This window comes from Aricia agestis, chromosome 3 (genome assembly GCF_905147365.1).
Source record: "Aricia agestis chromosome 3, ilAriAges1.1, whole genome shotgun sequence".
NCBI classification, from domain to species: Eukaryota; Metazoa; Arthropoda; class Insecta; order Lepidoptera; family Lycaenidae; genus Aricia; species Aricia agestis.
Window position 1 is genome coordinate 21,141,276 of NC_056408.1, and position 18,910 is coordinate 21,160,185.

At 37.7% G+C, this 18,910-nt stretch overlaps 3 protein-coding genes across 3 annotated transcripts in view; 1 reads left to right on the top strand and 2 right to left on the bottom strand.

Moving 5' to 3' along the window:
- On the bottom strand, nt 1-2,097 carry LOC121725484 (zinc finger MYM-type protein 1-like). The gene is made up of 2 exons (XM_042112488.1): nt 381-2,097; nt 1-5 (listed from the first exon to the last, which is right to left on the bottom strand). The coding sequence occupies exons 1-2, from the start codon at nt 2,095-2,097 to the stop codon at nt 1-3; spliced, it is 1,722 nt and encodes a 573-aa protein (XP_041968422.1).
- A 2,531-nt stretch (nt 2,098-4,628) lies between these two features.
- LOC121740366 overlaps nt 4,629-18,910 on the top strand; it is a 68,759-nt gene continuing 54,477 nt past the window's right edge. Inside the window, exons 1-3 of the mRNA XM_042133040.1 lie at nt 4,629-4,781; nt 5,181-5,261; nt 6,200-6,408. Of these exons, the coding sequence (XP_041988974.1) occupies nt 5,181-5,261; nt 6,200-6,408 (290 nt within the window). The 5' untranslated portion in view covers nt 4,629-4,781. The remainder of the gene's footprint in view (nt 4,782-5,180; nt 5,262-6,199; nt 6,409-18,910) is intronic.
- Nucleotides 13,806-16,849, bottom strand: LOC121740371. Its single transcript, XM_042133048.1, has 3 exons — nt 16,506-16,849; nt 16,009-16,260; nt 13,806-15,811 (listed from the first exon to the last, which is right to left on the bottom strand). Exons 1-3 carry the CDS (start codon nt 16,653-16,655, stop codon nt 14,390-14,392), a joined length of 1,824 nt encoding a protein of 607 aa, XP_041988982.1. The 5' UTR covers nt 16,656-16,849; the 3' UTR covers nt 13,806-14,389.

Genomic DNA, 18,910 nt, shown 5'->3' on the forward strand with positions numbered 1-18,910 from the left:
TCACCCTGTATAGGTCCTCAAATTAAATTAAATTTCACAGGCAATGAAGTATCTTTTATTGAAGGTAAAATAGGATGAGCGATTTTACAAGCGGATTCTACGGGCCTTTTGAGCAGCGAAGTCAGAAATAACTTTGTCAAAATCAATATTTGCAGCCAATTCTTGTTCAATCGACAATATAGCCAAGTTTGATAGTCTAGCGGAGCTCATAGCAGATCTGAGGTAATTTTTTATTAGCTTCAACTTCGAAAAGCTTCGCTCACAACTTGCAACACTAATCGCCAAAGTCAAATATATACGAATCAAGATGATTATATTTGGAACCGAAATTCCGAGATTCAGTTTTTGAATGAACTGGAGGAGCTCCAGTGGTCCTTTACCCCTTATATTATCTTCCTCTGATTCAGAACTGGCAACAAACTGCTGAAGACGCTTCCGCTCCATCTGAAACTCGTCTTTGTCGATGTCTTCTAATACATGGGAAAGATCACACTCGTACTTGCTGTCCAAAAGATTCGCTGGCGTCAAAAATCCGAACTTGTCCGATATTTCTTGAATTTGCTGGAATCGAGTCGTCATTTCTTGAATGATCTTGTCAAATGATGCGAACACCTCTCGACGGAGTTCCTGCTCGTGAGACAAAGCTGCATCTTCAAAAGATTCATCATCATGCATGCGTCTTTTCCTGCGAATTCTTCTCGTTTTTAGTTCGATTCCGAGTTTTTCGCAGAGAGTCTTAGCAAAGTCGATTGCGTCTTGGACGAAACGGTCTCTACTTTCCACTAGGAGGGTTTTTAAAGCGCAGAGTTTCTGAGTACACTTATCGACACTTAGTCCTCGTTGCTGCAGGTAAATCTGTGCGTCATCTACTTCAGGTAGCACTGCAGCCCAAAAGCCAAGAAAAGTTAGGAAGTTAAAGGACTGCATGGCTGTCAGGAGAAGACTGGCTCCTGATCTTGTTTCGGAAGTTTGAGATGAATCTGTTAATTCTTCCAGTACCTCAAGAACTAACTCAAACTTATTTTTAAGCATCTTGACAGCTACATGTCTAGCGCTCCAGCGCGTTTCAGTGACTCGTTTCACTGCTTGACCTGTGACGGCAACCAAAGCGTTCCATCGAGCAGTTGATGCAGAAAAGAAGGCAAATAGCTTCTCCAGAGTTCCAAAAAACGTCACGGAATTCACTGATTCAGAAGCAGCGTGTACCCCAGCCAAGTTTAGTGAGTGGTTTGTGCATGCAACGAATGTAGCTTTCGGATTCAGGGCTTTAATCCGGGCTTGAACTCCATTGTGGATCCCTGACATTGTGGCAGCATTGTCGTAAGCCTGTCCTCTCAGATTCTGTATGTCCAGTCCGTCTGATGTTATCTTCGCGATTATATCGTTGCTGAGATCTTCTGCATTTTTTCCTTTTGGTTCAAAGAAGTCGATGAAAGATTCAACCACGGCGACTTTTTCTCCTTCGATATGTACGTATCGCAGAACTTGGCTCATTTGGTCATTGTGGGAGATGTCTGGTGTACTGTCGAAGATTACGCAATAATATTTAGCTTCTTGAATACGACGGATGATGGTGGATCGAACTTGCTGTCCCAGTAAGTTTATAAATTCATTCTGGGTTTCTGGAGATAGATACGAAACTGGGACTCTTGCTCCCAGCTTTATCTTTGTCAGGTGTTCCATTAGAAGAGGGTCATATTTAGCTAGGAGGTGCACTAACTCCAGAAAGTTCCCGCGATTGCCACTATCATCTCCTCGAATGTCTTCTCGATGTCCTCTGAAGGCCAGATTCTGTTTGGCTAAGAACTGGATAATGTTCAGCAACCTGTACAGTACATCCCTCCACTTCTTCACCTCACTTTCGAAAACTTCTTGTTGTTTCTGATCGATGGTTGCTTTACGGTTCAGGCGAACTTCCAACTCCTTCCATTTCAAGAAGCTCTGCTCATGGCCCGGGCTATTTTCATGGTCTCCGATTCTTGGATTTAGCTTCCACCATTTGTTGAATCCTTCTTCAGATGCGAAGTTTGAGTCGGAATTGCCAAACAGCTTGCAACAAAAACAATACAAGGATTGCTTCGAAGGCGAGTACACCATCCATGTTCGGAGAACCTTTTCGCCGTTAGATAATGGTTTGTAGAACCACTCTTTGGTTAGTTTTCGGGTACCGCCTTTCGTTGAAGTCCCTGAGCGAACAACATCGGCAAATTTGCAATCGATGTGCTGTACTAAGTCGGATCCGCGACGTACTAGAAGTGTTCTGACTTCGTCGGTCATAGGAGAAGGCCAGCAACCTACATCGTCGAGATTCACATCTTTGGCTTCGGCAGGAGCAAAAGGCACGATTTCAATTATGTCTTTTTTGGCAACATTCACTTTTTCTGCAGGCTTATGACTAGATGCTTGAGATACTTCTGGTGAGTCGATTTCGTCTTGACCCTGCTCTGTGGTGGGACCAGAACGACTTTCAACTGCGACGGCAGGCACGTCTTCTTCTTGTTCCTGTAAAATAAGTTATGTATTCCCATGAATACAATAAACATCCCCTAATATAAAATTTCATCCGATTTGGTTCAGCGGTTAAGGCTCTAGAGCTGACAACTGAAAACAGATATACTAGTACATACGCACATACATACATACCTACACATTTTGATTTTTTTAGTTTTTCGGACTCGGTTAACGATATACACTCGAGAGCAATGAATCCGGGTCAGGGCCGCCCAAAGCACCTTAAAGAATCCCAAAAATCTCGGAAACTAAGAATGCTAGATTGATGTAATATATTGTGTTTATTAGATCATATAATACTCTCTAAATAACAGTAACTATATCAAGCTAGCACTCCCAGTCTCCGAGACTTTTAGGATTCCCCAAGGCGCTCCAAGCGACCCCGACCCGGATTCATTGCTCTCGAGTGTAGATAGAGAGAGAACCTATCCCAATCAAAATCTCAACTTCGATTTTTTTTACGATTATAAATACTTCCTCTATACTTCGTTCACTAGAAAGTAAAAATTACAACCTTGCAATTTATTGCGACCCAACCCATACTTGTTATGTCTAAAATAAGTAATAACAGGAGTAATTCTAGACCACGCACGATTCTAGATGGAAGAATCATATACCTAGGTACTTACACTGGAATCACTTCCGCTGCTGCAGGATGAGGATGCCACCGAAGACGTTAACGTGGCTTTCGAACCAGAACTGGAACTGAAATATTTCAGTAATGCACCTTGAGACTTCTTCGCATCTGCTTCTTTCTTAGCCCTTTTTTTGCGGAATTTGGCACCGCTTTCTTTGACTCTTTTCATTTTCAAAAACTAGTTCAAAGGTTGGGTGAAGTTCTAATGTTTAGTTTTAGAAGATTCAACAGTATTTAAACGATCGAAACACAATCGAAATGACTTTCGTTCCGAATCTGAAACTCTCGCGAAACAAAAATAATGCGTGATTGCGTAACGGTACTTCACGATGCACTAAATTCTAAAACAAACATAAACAAAAACAATTGCACGTGGCCAGCGCGCGTTGTTGCCGTTCCGTTCCGCTGATGCGATGTGCGAAAACAGGCAACGTCGCATTGTGCGTGCTGTTGCTGAGCGAATTCTTTATAAGTAGGTAATATCAATAATGGATGATGGAGGATACTGGAACAGGAACATAGGCTACATTTTATTTTGGAGAAAAATAGGGTTCCGTAAGATATTTGGGTTTTTCGGACGCAAGGTGCAAAAAATCAACCAGAAAAGTTACTTATTTTGCGTACGCTGCCTAAACTATAAAAGATAGAACCGTAAAATGTTCTAAGTAATTGTAGATCTTATAAATATCTACAAAAAAGTCCGCGACACACTATACCTATCTATGTCGAGTGAGGCACAATAACCATTTAATTATTTAAAAATCTTTAATTTTTTTTGGACTACATTTAAACGCGTTTATTTTACTCATGCTATTAATCCTTATCAAAATAAATTATTTTATCACTAAGTACAGTTTATGTAGATAATATTTGGTCTTTGAATGATTAAAATTGGACGTTTCATTTTGAAGTTATGGCGAAATTAAAATATTACGATAGTGGGCCGTGGGCGTCACCAAGGCGGGGGTGCGCGTACGGGAGGAAGACAATAATTATTTGTGTTGTGTGCAGCCTGCGAATAATGACTGCGTCGTCGATGTTAGTGTCGGAGTCTGTGAATTGACCTGGGAATCATTTTGCTGACCGAGTCTTTCCTGGGTAGGCTTTTTGCAGCGGTAACCGACATCCACGCGGGCGGAGTACTTTATATGGCAAAACAACGTTTGCCGGGACAGCTAGTACATATAATAAAACTGTAGAACCCAAATTTATGTACAAACAAAAAAAATGACAAAAACAGAGTCAGGCGGATGTAGGAAGAGCAATGAAACACATCGGGATTTTTTCCAATTCACCGGCGACATTTTTTGCCGCCCCCGCGGACTGCCGCCCGGGGCGGGCCGCCCCCTCCGCCCCACCCACGCTACGCCACTGGCCCACTACGCTGGCCCATCGTGAAGAGCCGCAATTAAGTGCCATAAAAAGAAAAAAAAGACAGGTCTCTGACAGTTGACTTCAACAGTTAGTTGACTGTTGACAGCCGACAGGTAGATGCTAAAAATTAAAATAGATGTGGAATTTCGAGGTTTGGGAAAAAAATACCTATATCCTTTTCATTTTCTGATAAAAACCTAATAAAATTTAAAATAATCATGGTGTAGCAGTACGACAAGAATACATAAACTCACTAAAAGTAAGCAAAATATTAGGTATATTAGGTACAATTAACAGCCGGCTTACGGCTTCATTCCATGGAAGATTTTCAGAAAGTTTACTATTTTTAGCCTGTTTAAACTTTTAGGTACAATAATTTTAGCTTCAGTGTAAATGAGATTATTTTGAGTTTAAGTTTTTATTGTGGCATTCAGTTAGTTTTATAATTAGTACCTATTCAATTCCACAACATTATCTAGTTAACTACATTTCCAGGCATTTTTCCAAAATACCAAAATTTATTTGAAATTAGGCTACACTACTACTGATCACGAGTTCCATTACCTTAATAACACCATAATAATAATATTTAATCATTCCTACTTTAAAAAAACGTGACCAAGAGTAATTGAATTTTAAAAAAATGTTTGTCTTTCAGATGGCATTATTTGTAAAGCAAGATTTTAGCCCACCACTTCTATCTAAAAAATGGATTGCCATGAAAACAAGACCAAATATGGTATGTATTTGTCCATATAAGTTTTATGGTTATATGGGTAATAATGTGTTTGTCACACAATATAATGTAGTTCCTAATTGACTAGGGCTGCCATTCATTCTAGGGGCGTCCATCCAAACTAGGTTTCCCCAGAAATCCGAACGGATGGCATGGGACAAATGTCCTAGTTTGAAGGCGTCTGGGTAGCGTCCAGCCAGGTTTTTGATAAGTGTCAGGGTAAAATCCGGGCACAGTTTTGTTGAGAGAAATTTAACTTCAATAAAAACTTGCCAAGCATACAGTTTTTCTTGCACAAACTTGAGATATTCAGATTTTTACAAATTCTTGTTGAAAAAGCAAAAATTGGTAAGACATAATCGTAAATTCTGTTGAGGTGTCCAGGCAAATAACCATATTTTGGCCAAATGTCCGGGAATATTGTTGTGCCTGACCGGCAACGGCAATTCAGGTGATGGAAGTCCTATAATTGACTATCTTGGCAGAAACTGATTTAGTAAATCTCATATAATATACAAGTGCTCACCATGCTTCACTATTGATATTGTTATTTACACACTATCACAGAATAGATAATATACACTATTTGTGTGGATTTCAAATTTTTTTTAAATCTTTCTGATATTTAAATCTTGATACTGCAATTCGGCCCATTACACCATCAATATTATAACTAACCTAACATAATATTTGCGCTTCTTTTACAATAATCTAATACAAAAAGTTACTTGCATGAATTTTCTCGATTGCTTGATATTAAGTTAAAAAAAAATGAGCAAGTGAGACAGAATAGAGCAGTCCTTTAGAGATTAAATTATCAAACAAAATAAATATGTAAAGTTGGCTCCCATTCAAATAATACAAATTTGGCCTGCTTAAATAAAAATAAAATAATTGTGTATTTGTTTGTCAAGAAGTAATAACATACAATTTGTTTTTAGCTGATATACAGCAGACAACATATAATTGCTATATTGGAGAGCGGGCTACTATTTCGCGAAGACAGCATTGAGGTGGAACAAGAGGCACCCGGTGAGGAAACATCTTGGAAGAAGGCTGGAGGGACCAAAGCCGGTTGGCTTACGTCCGGGGAGAAGACAGTTGCGCTCATAGCAACTACAGCTCTCATTTTAGTTGCTCCACCGAAAAAGTAAGTAGATATTCTATTATTTTATCAATCAACAAAAAGGTAACAAAATAAAATTTAGTCATCAAAAGATGTCTCTCCTGTTACTATACTGCCCTACTAAGCACAAAAGCAGTATGTCAGTGAAAGCAAGTTCAGAGATACTTAACGTTATATGTAAAATTTGTTTTACCTTAATTAACATATTGTTATTTTTGGTTAATCCTTCGATCGGAATTTCCAAGAATTTCTATTGTATTCTATTGTTGTCGCGATCACCGGTGCTTGCGCGGGGCTTGAAAGTTTTTTTTTAATGAAATAAGGGGGCAAACGAGCAAACGGGTCACCTGATGGAAAGCAACTTCCGTCGCCCATGGACACCCGCAACATCAGAAGAGCTGCAGGTGCGTTGCCGGGCTTTTAAGAGGGAATTGGGTAATAGGGGAGGATAGGGAAGGGAAATAGGGAATAGGGTAGGGTATTCGGCCTCCGGTAAACTTAATGATTGAAACATTAAAAATGTAATTTATATTTAATATTAGGTATGTATTCCATCACAAATAGTTAAATATACATGGTAATGCCTTAACCATGACATACTGCTATACCACTTAGTAATTACAAACTTGAGATTTGAGTTACCGCCTTTTGGTTAGCTTTTCACCTAACATGCTTGTATACAAAATGATATGAATTTTCAGTCAAATAAAATACATTCTTATAAAGAAAAAAACAAATCAATGTGCACTTATAAATTCTTTTATTATTTAAATGTATAAGGAGGGGGGGGGGAATAAATTACTGTACAACTCGGGCGAGTTAACTTGACACCTGGCTTAAATTTTACCCCTCCCTCGCTTCCCCGCGCAGCACCCCGCTCTCGTCGTACGCGTCCAGTAGCGTTAGCATATTATATCGGTTACCGTTACACGTGTGTTATTGAGTTTGCGTTTCGGAGTTATTTGTTAGTAGTTAATGGTTATTGTTTTTGGATTTTTGTTGAGTTTTGTTGTGTTATTTGTTAGTTGTTACATTTGAACGTTAAATTTGTTAAGTTTTTGTTATTCGTATTAACGTTTGAACATTGCCGTGCGTCTGTGGTATGAATTAGCTACTCACGGAATATATTAATATGAAGCTAGATACAAATTATCGGACGCATCTATAAACCTCGTATTCCTGCTGGGGAACCCTTGGGCGAGTCCAACTCGTACTTGGTTAATACTGTGGTTAGTGTAGCCCTATAAAAATAACTTGTTCCGGTAACGTATTTTTTTTTTGAAATAACTTAAAATAAAAAAACTTTTTTTGCACTCAGTACTTAAGAGAAACGTCAATTGAACCAGGTGTCATGTTAATTCGCCCGAGTTGTATATCCAAAATGAGGACTTTTCCTTTTGAATAAGACACTTTTGTTGCATTTTAATAGAATCATTTCTTTAGAAAAAACTTATACAAATTTGGTATCAATTTTTGGACTTTTTTCATAGGCATGAGATCAAACAACAAAAACTAAAAAAAAACACAAAAGAACACAAAGGTATTATATTTTTTCTTAATGTTGATTAAGTAATTAATGAAATTAGATTAAGCTTGAATACTAGTTTCATATAAAAAAAGAAAATTAATCATCGTAACATCTGACACATATTTTTTCCAAGCAATCAAGGCATGCAGGTTTCTTGCATTTCTTACATAGGTATGATGTTCTTTTTTGCTGGACATATTGAACAAGTACCACGTTTTTCTAGCTTGTCAGATGTATGTGGAGCCGGGTCTATGTCTTCTATTTTTAATATTCTCTTGATAGCGCCACGAACATCACGCGAAATTTTTAGATTGTTGTAACGGCGCAACATGTGAGGTGCACCAAAGTTTGTCAGCTACTACACTTAAAAAAGTGTATCTGTCAATACTTTTTGTAGTTTCTGAATTGTGACCCTTGTATAGAACATAAGAATTAGCTGCACATATATCAATTAAACGATAGAAAAGGACTAATGGCCATCGCTTTGTTCTCCGAATGCAAGAATAATTACTGCACATTTTGTCCAAACCGTCAACCCCATTTTTAGTGGAATTGTAAAACAATATTATTTCAGGTTTTTCACCTTCACGATCGTTACAGTTATCATGATGCATGGATGATAACAAAACGACAGCTCGGTTACTTTTTGGTACATATGAAATCATACTCATTTCCTTGGTAAAGCCATACAAAGTTTCTCCAACAGGTCTCGATCTAATAGGCAAGAATTCTCGTGGGATTTCTCGTTTGCTTTTATTCACAGTACCCACATAAGTAAGGCCGTTTTTCTTCAAAAGCTTCACTGCTTCAATTGATGAGAACCAATTGTCTCCCGTTATATTTCTATTTGTATTTTGAATCGGTTTTGACAGACGTAAAATACTTTGTGTTGGTTTAGAAAACTCTTTTTCTTCAGCGGTCAGTCCTTGCCCATCAGTGTCTTTTCCACAGTATATATAAGCATTATAAAGGTAATTAGTGGAAGCATCTGTCATGCACATAACCTTTATGCCATACTTGCCTGTTTTTTTTGGCATATACATAAGAAATTTACAACGACAGCGGCATCGAACAAGCATTTCATCAATGCACATACAAGGACCTGGAGTATAATATTTTTGGCAATTTGAGATGAAAATATATAATTCAGATATGTGTAGCTGGATCTGTCCTTTTCCTTTCTTCTCGGTTGTTAGGATCATCAAAACGCAAAGCTGATAATAACGAAAGAAAACATTTTTGTGAAAATACACATCGAAAAATTTCCCTTCCTTTTCCATTTGTTGCAAACAGAGATCCAATATCTTCTTTGTTACTTTTGAAAATTGCGGTAAATAACAAGCATCCAACCAAAGCACGTACTTCTGTAATATCTAAGTACTTCAATTCTGGTCTATCTTCTTTTGCATATTTTCGCCTCATTTCTTCTAACTTTCTGTTAGTATGTAAAACAATTATCTGTAAAATATCTTCACTTAACAAAATATTCCAAAAATCTACGTTTTCAGTGCAATCGCTCGTTTTACTGGACCTTTGAACTTCGACAATATTATGTCTCGGAGTTCTGACACTGCTTCGGTGTGGATTTTTATACCACTTGAACGGCTGTATATTTCCAACTTTTTTCCCTAAATAATACGGCCTGTTGCTTGCAAAATTAATAAGCGGCTGATTATCAGAGTCAGAGGATGGATCTTGATCTCCATTTTCTCCCTCAGACAGCTCACTTCTGGTATCGTGATCGGATTCCAAGCAGTAATTTTCATCCAAATCATGATCCTAATATCGCTGGCACTCTGATTTAACAGTTCAGTAACAATACGTTCAAAATCTTCGTCGTTTGGATTCATTTTTAATCAAAAATAACAACTAAGTAATACTAAAAAATCCTGACACTATTGGTGAAGTAACGTCAAATTGACGTCGGGTACCCACTATCTCCTGACTTATAGACGCGCGACGTGTAACTTGGGCAAAGGCGGACGCCAAACTGAGAAACAAGCAGCTACTAAGGGGAGCGGGGTCGGGGAAAGAGCCGTTCGAAAGATATTTCGTTCTTTTTCTCGCGCGACGTCAAATTGACGGCACGTCACCAATTGAAGGTTAAAAAAACATACTTAAAAAAGAAACGTGTTCTATGAATTTTAATCAGTCAAAAGTGGGGAGTTCTCTTCAAAAGGACATCATATTTTGGGGTATAACGGTTCGAAAGATTTCAAAATATTATCTTTTTTGTTTGTGGAAATACCGTCTGGTGCAGTCTTCTTCGTTGGTGGCGGCAAAACTCCAGTTTTTTAAATTTTATTTCCTATTATACTAGCAGTGATAGGATCATTATTGAATCCTGTTTTGTATGCCAATTCAAAACTGCCTCTGTTGACTTCTACTTTGACCATTTCACTAATATATGGACGCGGTCTAATTCGAGACAGTTTATACTGGGTCGTGTAATCCTCCCACTCATAAAAATCTTGTAGAGTCATCTCTTTCGGCTTTACGTTTCTCCTGCTGAACTAACTGCCTGCCTGAATGTCTGCAAAATCTTTTTTTTTATTTTTTATTAGCCTTTCTGCTGGTAGTGCTGGTACCAACTATATACTGTATTGTGTGTAAATTTGTCGCGTCGTGCTCTAGGTTGGTAATCAGCGTGTCCTCTGACACATAGGCCTCCTCCAGCTGTTTCTATTTGCTTCTGTTCCTAGCCACTCTCATCCATGTTACCCCTGCTATCTTTTTTATATCGTCGGGCCATCGTCTAATTGGTCTTCCTCTTTTTCTCTTTCCATCTCTTGGTTGCCAATCTGATACTTTTCTTTCACCTCTCTTGTCATGTGTCCTGTTCATCGCCACTTCAGCTGTCTTATCTTCTTTATTAAATCTTCCGCTTTTGTTGTGTGTCTAATTTCTTCAGCTCTTTTTCGATGTTTTAGCGTGACTCCCACTATACTCCTTTCCATTGATCTCTGACACGTTCTAAGTTTTGAGAAGATGTTTTTGTATCAGTGCAAAATCATATATTTTGTTTTTCATGCGTTTCATTGACAACTCCACCCTGTGGTGGAAGGAGTCGGCTGACATGAAGGTGGCACCTGCCCCGAAATATTTTATCACAATCGTGCCGGCGCTGATATCATTTGAATTGACAACGTAAATTAAGAAAGAAAAAAATGTCCAATTTTTATTCTGTGATGAACAATTGTCAACCCACAGAATGATACATTTTTGTCCCGATGAAAAATAAAGAAATGGTAGTATGCACTAATAATTTCAGCTTTGGACCGTCCAAACAATCCTTCATACCATAGATACCATACCATACCATAGTACAAGGAAAAATAGCCCAACCTTTTCGGCCTTGACCAGTTCTTTGTCTAACAGATTTAGCTGAAGTGTGATGTAGCATGAAAGCTTTTCTCTCTTTGTCACCCAAACTCCAAAATCTTTCATTTATATTTATTCGCTGATCCTCTGCTATATTTTGGATACTTACATAATTTTTTGCAAGAAGCTGAACAGGGTGGTCGCACGGCATATTTCTCTCTTACCTCACTTTGGACGTATTTTTTCCTTTTCCTTTTCGGTGAAGACTTTTGGAAGTCAAGTAGCGATCGCACGCGCACGATTGCGATATCCTTTACGAGGGCTACTTCCGAATCCGTACGACTGCGCCAATTATATTTTGCAGCAGTTCGACTTCCAAAAAAAAAAAAAAACAAAATTTCTTAAAATATTTTATTAATTAAGTCTTACAATTAAATTATAATTAAAGTGACTCGACTATTCGACGATCGAATAATAAGTGACACAAAATAGCTATTTCAAAAATGCTGTAAACTGAGTAATGTGTCTCCGCACCTCGTGCCGCTGCCGCGTGACTGTGGTCGGGTGCTGTATTGGCGATGTTCCTAGGGATGTGTAGCGTAACATGTTCAGCTTGTATGTCCTCAATATTAGGGCTAATTATAACTTCATTTCCTGAAGATGGTGTCTCAACAGATTCGTTATGTCCAGCAGGCGTCACACTTGTATTATTTGCCATTACAGTCTCAGAAATTTGCATCGTATTTTCGGATAAGTAGTAATCGTTAATTCGTATAAGTAGTAATCGTTCGTTCGTAATTCGTATCAGTTTGAGAAACACAGGAAGTTTGGTGATCATTTATTGTTTCTGTGACTAGAGTTTCAGTATTAGGGCTATATAAATTAAAAATATTTATGTCCGGACCATTAGAAAACAATACTGGCACTGGTATTTCAGTAAAATCATTTTGTTCAGCAATTGACACTGTTGTTAATGTTATCAAAGAGTTGGTGGATATATTTTTGTAGCCGATTTCTAAGTTCACGTCCTGTTGGTGCTGAGTGCTGACTAAATTCAACTCTTGATGTTGAATAGGCCCGTTAAAAAGTTTACATCTTCAGGTTCGGAATAATTAGACGATTGATCAATTTGAGCTAGCGATTGGCCGGCACTGTCGTATCTTGAAAAAGAAAGATCGTCATCTGAATCACTTGGAAAAAAGTCTGCATCGATATTTTGAATGTTCCGTTGTATTTGTTTCGATTCCTTGCACCTTTCTCTCAACGCCTTATTTTTTTGTGCTAAAAGCATCATCATTTTCGTATTCCTTTGTGACATGGTTTATCTAAAACAATATTCCTTTATTAAAAATGATTTATTAGTTATTTTTTACTTAATAATTCACATACTTAACGCAAAAGCGCGCGCGTGCTGGCCAGGCTGCAAACTATAAAAATGTGGTAGGTACTTTGTAGACTAGCAAATAAAGTTCACAATGCGACAGCGCGCGTACACGGCCGCCGGCTGGGCGTTAAGGAAGGTTTACGTAGGTACGATCGAGACTGATCGTGTAAACAACTAACAGACTGACAAAAATGTTACATTTTATCGTTCCATTGAGGCTGACGGCAGACTGTTGTCAGACAGCTGTTAATATCTGATTATAATGGTTAAACAAACTTACCTGTAAGTGAAGTTCTAACAAAATTATACGAAGTTCCTTGTCTGAAGCGTCCTTCTAATCTAATTTTGCCATATTATACCAGTCTTGAGTAATTAATTTACATACAGTCCTTATGTCTTCTAATCACAGAACATAAATTACTCACGGAGTAGAACATCAACTTCATACTAAATTTTTTCCCCGGAATTAATTATCGCCATCTATCGGGCTGCCCCCACAAACTCACTAACGCGCTAAAGAACAATGGCGAACTCTCATACATGATTTTATTTGAGATAAAATGGAGGCGTCTATAAATAAAAAAATGCTTAAATGATTAGGAACTCATCCTACAACTAACTTCTAAAAATAAATATTCCCGAGAAGGCCTAGGTTATTAGATATTACATCATAAAAATCATAAATATTTTAGGTTATGTGTCATTGGTAGGTACTTGTATTTATTACTTACTTATTATTATTGGTATTATTTTATTGTTTGTTTTGTATTAATATATTATTGAAAATTCCCCACGAGCTACATTCCCGTAGGACTGAGTAACAAAGTGTCAGAGATCAATAGAGAAATGGCCAACTATGTACTTACTTGGAGGCAGGGGCGATTTTAGCACTACCAGCGCCCTGGGCGAGATTTCTTCGGCACCCAGGGTGCTGATAGTGCTGAAAAAATTGACGCCCCTTTTATCCGGCGCCCTGGGCGGACGCCCAGCGTCTCCCCCCTAACACCGCTACTGTTTGGAGGAATAGATAAGTATGTACCTATATAGTGTAATATTTTGAACCTTGTCATCATAATAGAAACTTTAAATGCACTTGTCCACGTAATATTTGTTTACAAAAGGTAGTAATAGTTTATGACTTTTGAAAGGAATTAATTTATCAACTGACGGAGGCATTCCTATCCCGCCTGTAAGTACATTAAATAAAACAAGGACATTTTTTTTCAATATTTATTCTTCATCATCTCTTACAATATAGTCTAAAAATTCAGCTGGTGCTGAAATTCCATGTTCCTGGTGTCTGGCCCACCCCAAATACCACACCAGGGTCATGACGTGCGCACAACAGCCCACAGTCCGCCGACCTACCAAGCAACTGCAACAGTATGCTGTAATTCCAGTCCGACCTGGTATATTATTTTGTATAATAATATATACATAATATTGTCTCATGCTCACATGGCGTGACTTTATTTTCCCTCTTATTAATGTGTCACCACTTCTAAGTTGAAAATCCAAAATGTTGATGGGTTCACTACAAACTTCTATTCTATAGCCGCCTTGAGAACGTATATGCTCACCATAATAAGAGCGAGCTTGTTTTATTTGATACGTCCCCAAGGCGAACAGATTCAAATCTCTGTATTCCAGGGTAGGGAAGTTTACATTAATGCTATCCACATTTATGTTTTGAAAGAAAGATCTCCTTCTGTTCATATTGATTTCATCGACTGTGTATGCCAGATTATTCTCTAAATTCATGTTTTCATTAATTATTTGCAGTATTTCAGTTGCATACATATTGTCTTGAAAGCGAACACCAAACCTATTAATAATGCTGCAGCAATTTTAAAATTATCCATCATGTGTGGCAGAGACCGATGAAAATATTCCTGTCTAAAGAGTTTAAAGTCTCTCTTGAAGTGACCATTCACGGCCTCCACCACCCATCTGCAGATAGTCACACATCGACTTCGGTTGGCTTGTGCTGTAGTTAGTTGGTGTTCGCCTTCTAAAAGTGATTCTGGCATACACGTTCTAAATCCGTATCCTTCTAATAAACTTATACTGTCCCTGAAGCCCCTGTCGAGAATGAATACATCACCATTTCTAAAATATGACTGTAGGGCAGAACCCTCACGGAATAAGGTGGACATAATTTCAGCATCTGATGTAGTTGCTTTATAAGGGCCTAAGCAATCTAAAATATACCCATCAGTAGCTACTATTAAAAAGGGTTTTAATAGATTTCTATATTTATGCATTGAGTAGCTTTGTTTCTGAAACATATAATTCGAGCTTTTGTGTATATATATGTATGTACCATCGCAGATGACTATTGCATTATTTCCATTTCCGTATAAGCCATTTGGAATAGACAAATTATGATTGCGTAACTCTTCTCTTGCTATGTGGTTAATGCCAAGGTTTCTGGGCACAAAATCTTGAAGGAGAACCTCCCTCACTTTATCCATTAAGTTTTCCAATGTCCGGCGGGGTACTTGAACTAAAGTAGAAATTCTTTCATCGGAATCTCCGGTCCTCATTTTTAATAATAAAGCTGCTAAGCCTAAAGAGCCTCTTCGTATCTCTAAGATACGGGGCACTTCTTCAATTAAACTGTTGAATTGCTGTTTAGTTCGTCCTATCCAGTACTCAAAAACTCTGTCATCCATCTCTTGCAGATTTTCAAAGTCCAAAGTTGGATTAAAAGCATTCACAAAGGAAAAAACATGTTGAATTTGGTCCACAGTGAACATTGTCATACTGTTTTCAGAGTCATACAAAATCTCCCATGAATTGCTTGTTAAATGGGGACCACAAACTCGAGCTAGGCTTGGCAAGTAATAATTATGGTTGCTTAGAACAATAGCACGCAATTTATCTGAGATACTATGTAGAGTAGTACTGTTGCAATTGGGAAAGACACAGTGATTGTTAGAGTTTGCTGCTCTCCTGTAGTTTGGCAAAACCAATCCTTGATTGCTTGCCATACTAGGTTCAGGATGATTAGAACCTGATGGCCTGTTTGAAGGTTCAACATCTTCTGATGGCTGCAGATCATCTTGTATTGGTTCATGTGATTCTGATGAAGCAACAGGTGGAGATCTAGTATTGTCTAGCGTATTCATACGTCGAGCTTCTCTTTGTGTCCGAAGCCAGCAAACATGGCAAACACGATCAGTTTCATTGATCTGAAAAAACATTTGTGTGAGTATAGTAAGAAGATAAATATCCCATAATAGAGATAACATTTATTATATAAGTCAACATACACAATTAATATTGTAAAAAATGTAAGAAAATACGCATAATTTTTGTTATATTAGGATTATTTCATTACAATAAATGAATAGATGTAAGAACTTAAATGTATTATATAGCTTAATACCTGACGTGGTGCAACTCTGCTCTCAATAATGTTGATCATACTCTGGTGCAAATCAGTAGGATTCTCCCTCAATATTTTGTCACTTTGCCGTCGATGAATGGAACATCCACATAAAAGACACACTTCAGTGTGTCCCCTTGGTCTTGATCCGGATTGTTGCTCATTGTTACCAGTAGCTTGGTGCAAGTTCTCATTCACAGAGAACATTGCAAGATCTCTGCATGCTTCACACACACGATCAGCTTCAGTTATCTAAAAAAATATATTATAATTAAATAGGTATATTATAGTACATGTTTGTCATAATAATATGACTGTTTCGTTTTGATAAACTGTTTGAATTAAGTACTTAGTAACTTGTTCAAAAGTAATAAAACCGTGGTGTCTACTATTGATATTATATAATGATAAAAGCTATAAACAATACTCAATGTTTTATGTGTATGTGAAGCGGCAACAAGCTATTAAGTTGAGATCATATAAAATATTTTACTTACTATTTGTGGGTAAACCCAGCTGCAAAGTAGTGCAGTGACTCTAGTATCTAGTGCCAAGGCAGGGTATCGGCGAAGTGTATTAACACAAATTCCACAGTTAACACACAGGATTCTAGTAAGTCTATCACGAGCTGGACCGCGCGAATCCATTTTAGCTAGAAGCCCACAAAAGACAAAATCACGTAGAAGTATCAAAGTCCGGGAGGCAAGCACAGAGTCACACAAAAGGGATAACGGAGTCCATATAACAAGCCAAATCACAGAATATCACAGAATCAAAGTCCAAAAAATATGCCGGGTCGAAATTAAAGGAAAAACAATAAAACACAATCAAACACGAGAGGCAACGCACGCGGCAGGTGTTGCTAGTTATTTTAGGAACTTCCTCATCCATTATTTTTTACCTAACTACTTTGAAAAAATAAACTCGATTTATTTATTAAAAGTGTTGAATTAACTAAAATAATTGTAGATCTGTTCATAACTTAAACGGTAGGATGAAACATTATGTTATTTATGCCGTTCGCCGGCTGAACCGCCGCGCGGTGCGCGCCGCCGCTTTGGCAAAAAATATAAAATGGCAATATTGACGGTAGCTGAGGGGAAAATATGAAATTCGTAATAAGTATGTAGTCAATTGATTTACAAAAAATAATTGTTTTTTTTGGTGGCTTTTACTAAACCCTAGAATATATTGGTAAAAAGTAAAATAATAAAATATTTGTTTTTGTGTACATGACATTTCTAGACGCTTAAAAAAATATCAAATAATATTTCGCCTTTGTCCTTTGAACGTATGGCAATTTATAGAGAAACTAGTTGCTTGCAATTGTATATCTAACACTTAGACTTCAAATTTTCTTTTGTAACGACGAAGTGCCTGTACACTTTATTTTCTTTTTTCCGTCCCATGTTTGATAGTAATTATTTCACAAACTCACTAACGGGCTAAATTTGAACGTATGGCAATTTATAGAGAAACTAGTTGCTTGCAATTACACATCTAACACTTTTGGCTTCAAATTTTCTTTTGTAACGGCGAAGTGCCTGTACACTTTATTTTCTTTTTTCCGTCCCATTTTTTATAGTAATTATTTCACTCGTCATTCAGTCGTCACTATCACACAATTTTCACAGCACTAAAGCACAAAACACGGAGGAACCGAAGCTCAACTCAATGGCGAGCACGGTTTAGTTACTGGGATAGTTACAAAAGAACGGGATTACAAGAAAAAGCAAAGGCAAAGTAGACATTTTTCTTGTGACGAAATTACGCAGATCATTAAACTATGTGCTAAGTACAGATAACTCACTGGGGTACCCAGTATAACAATTATGAGTTTTAAAATATTAAACATTGGCATCCCAGGTCTTGCCCCCGTTTGAATTGCCCCTGATGAACCGTGTACAGTGTACACTCTACCCAGTGTTTGTTCTTTCCTTATTCCTGGCCAGCCACGGGTATTCCTCTTTTCCTTCTGACAAATTTATTTTTAGCCAAACAAAATATGAAGGGACTTCTACATATATGTATAAGTGTTATAGCGAAGTCGTCTGTTTTACTGAAAAAATCCTAACAGTGTTGTTTTGGGAGTGCTACATATTTTGTCGACAAAGTTTTCCAAATTAAAATAGACTCGTTGGCAATTTTCGAGGTGGACAGCCAAATGTATTACTGCTGGAAACCTTTCATGAATAGAAAATCCAATAATCCTCCAAACTGCCTCTGAAGTACTCAAATAACGACCACTCTCAAATAATTTTACTTCATGAACTGAATTGCAAAGCTCTACATTAATATGCGCCTTAAATGTTCGGGACAGCACTTTATTATAGGGTATAACCCATCTGTTATCTACTTCCATGTCTTTTATTAAAAGAGTAAATCCACCGTCAGCCGGGAACCGCCGCCTATGCTGCGGGTAACCGCCGTTTCCTGTCTGTATATCTACCAAAAATTGTCTAGGATATTTTTTTCTGCATTTTCTATCTTTCATGCAGGGAGAATTTTTATTAAAATTCCCACATAGGCCATGTATCATATTGTTTTTGATTGTGTAAAATTGGGTCTTCATTTGGATTTGGTATCCCAGCACATATTATAAGGTCATCTACCAATTACCATGTCAGCCGAAATACGGTTAGCCAGCCACAGCAATATGTGTATGTGAGGCAGACCCCGTTTCTGCCATTCCGTAGAGAACATGAAACAACGTACCTCTCCAAATACTTTCCCTTAAGTAAGAAGCGCCATCGTTTTCTTAATTTTATGGTTAAAAACCCTGGCTATCATATCATAATATCTATCATAACATTTCTGTCGAAAGAGCATTTCCGTAATTTCATCTGGTTACAAGTAAACGTTATAAAGAGGTCGGGACGACCGTAGTGCCGAACATACGTCA

Excerpts from the sequence above, each read along its gene's own strand:
- LOC121740371 (XM_042133048.1), bottom strand. The coding sequence starts at position 16,655 with ATGGATTCGCGCGGTCCAGCTCGTGATAGACTTACTAGAATCCTGTGT. Across the intron at positions 16,261-16,505 it reads GCTGGGTTTACCCACAAATA|ATAACTGAAGCTGATCGTGT; the intron begins GTAAGTAAAATA and ends ATATTTTTTTAG. Across the intron at positions 15,812-16,008 it reads GCAGAGTTGCACCACGTCAG|ATCAATGAAACTGATCGTGT; the intron begins GTATTAAGCTAT and ends ATGTTTTTTCAG.
- LOC121725484 (XM_042112488.1), bottom strand. The coding sequence starts at position 2,097 with ATGGTGTACTCGCCTTCGAAGCAATCCTTGTATTGTTTTTGTTGCAAG.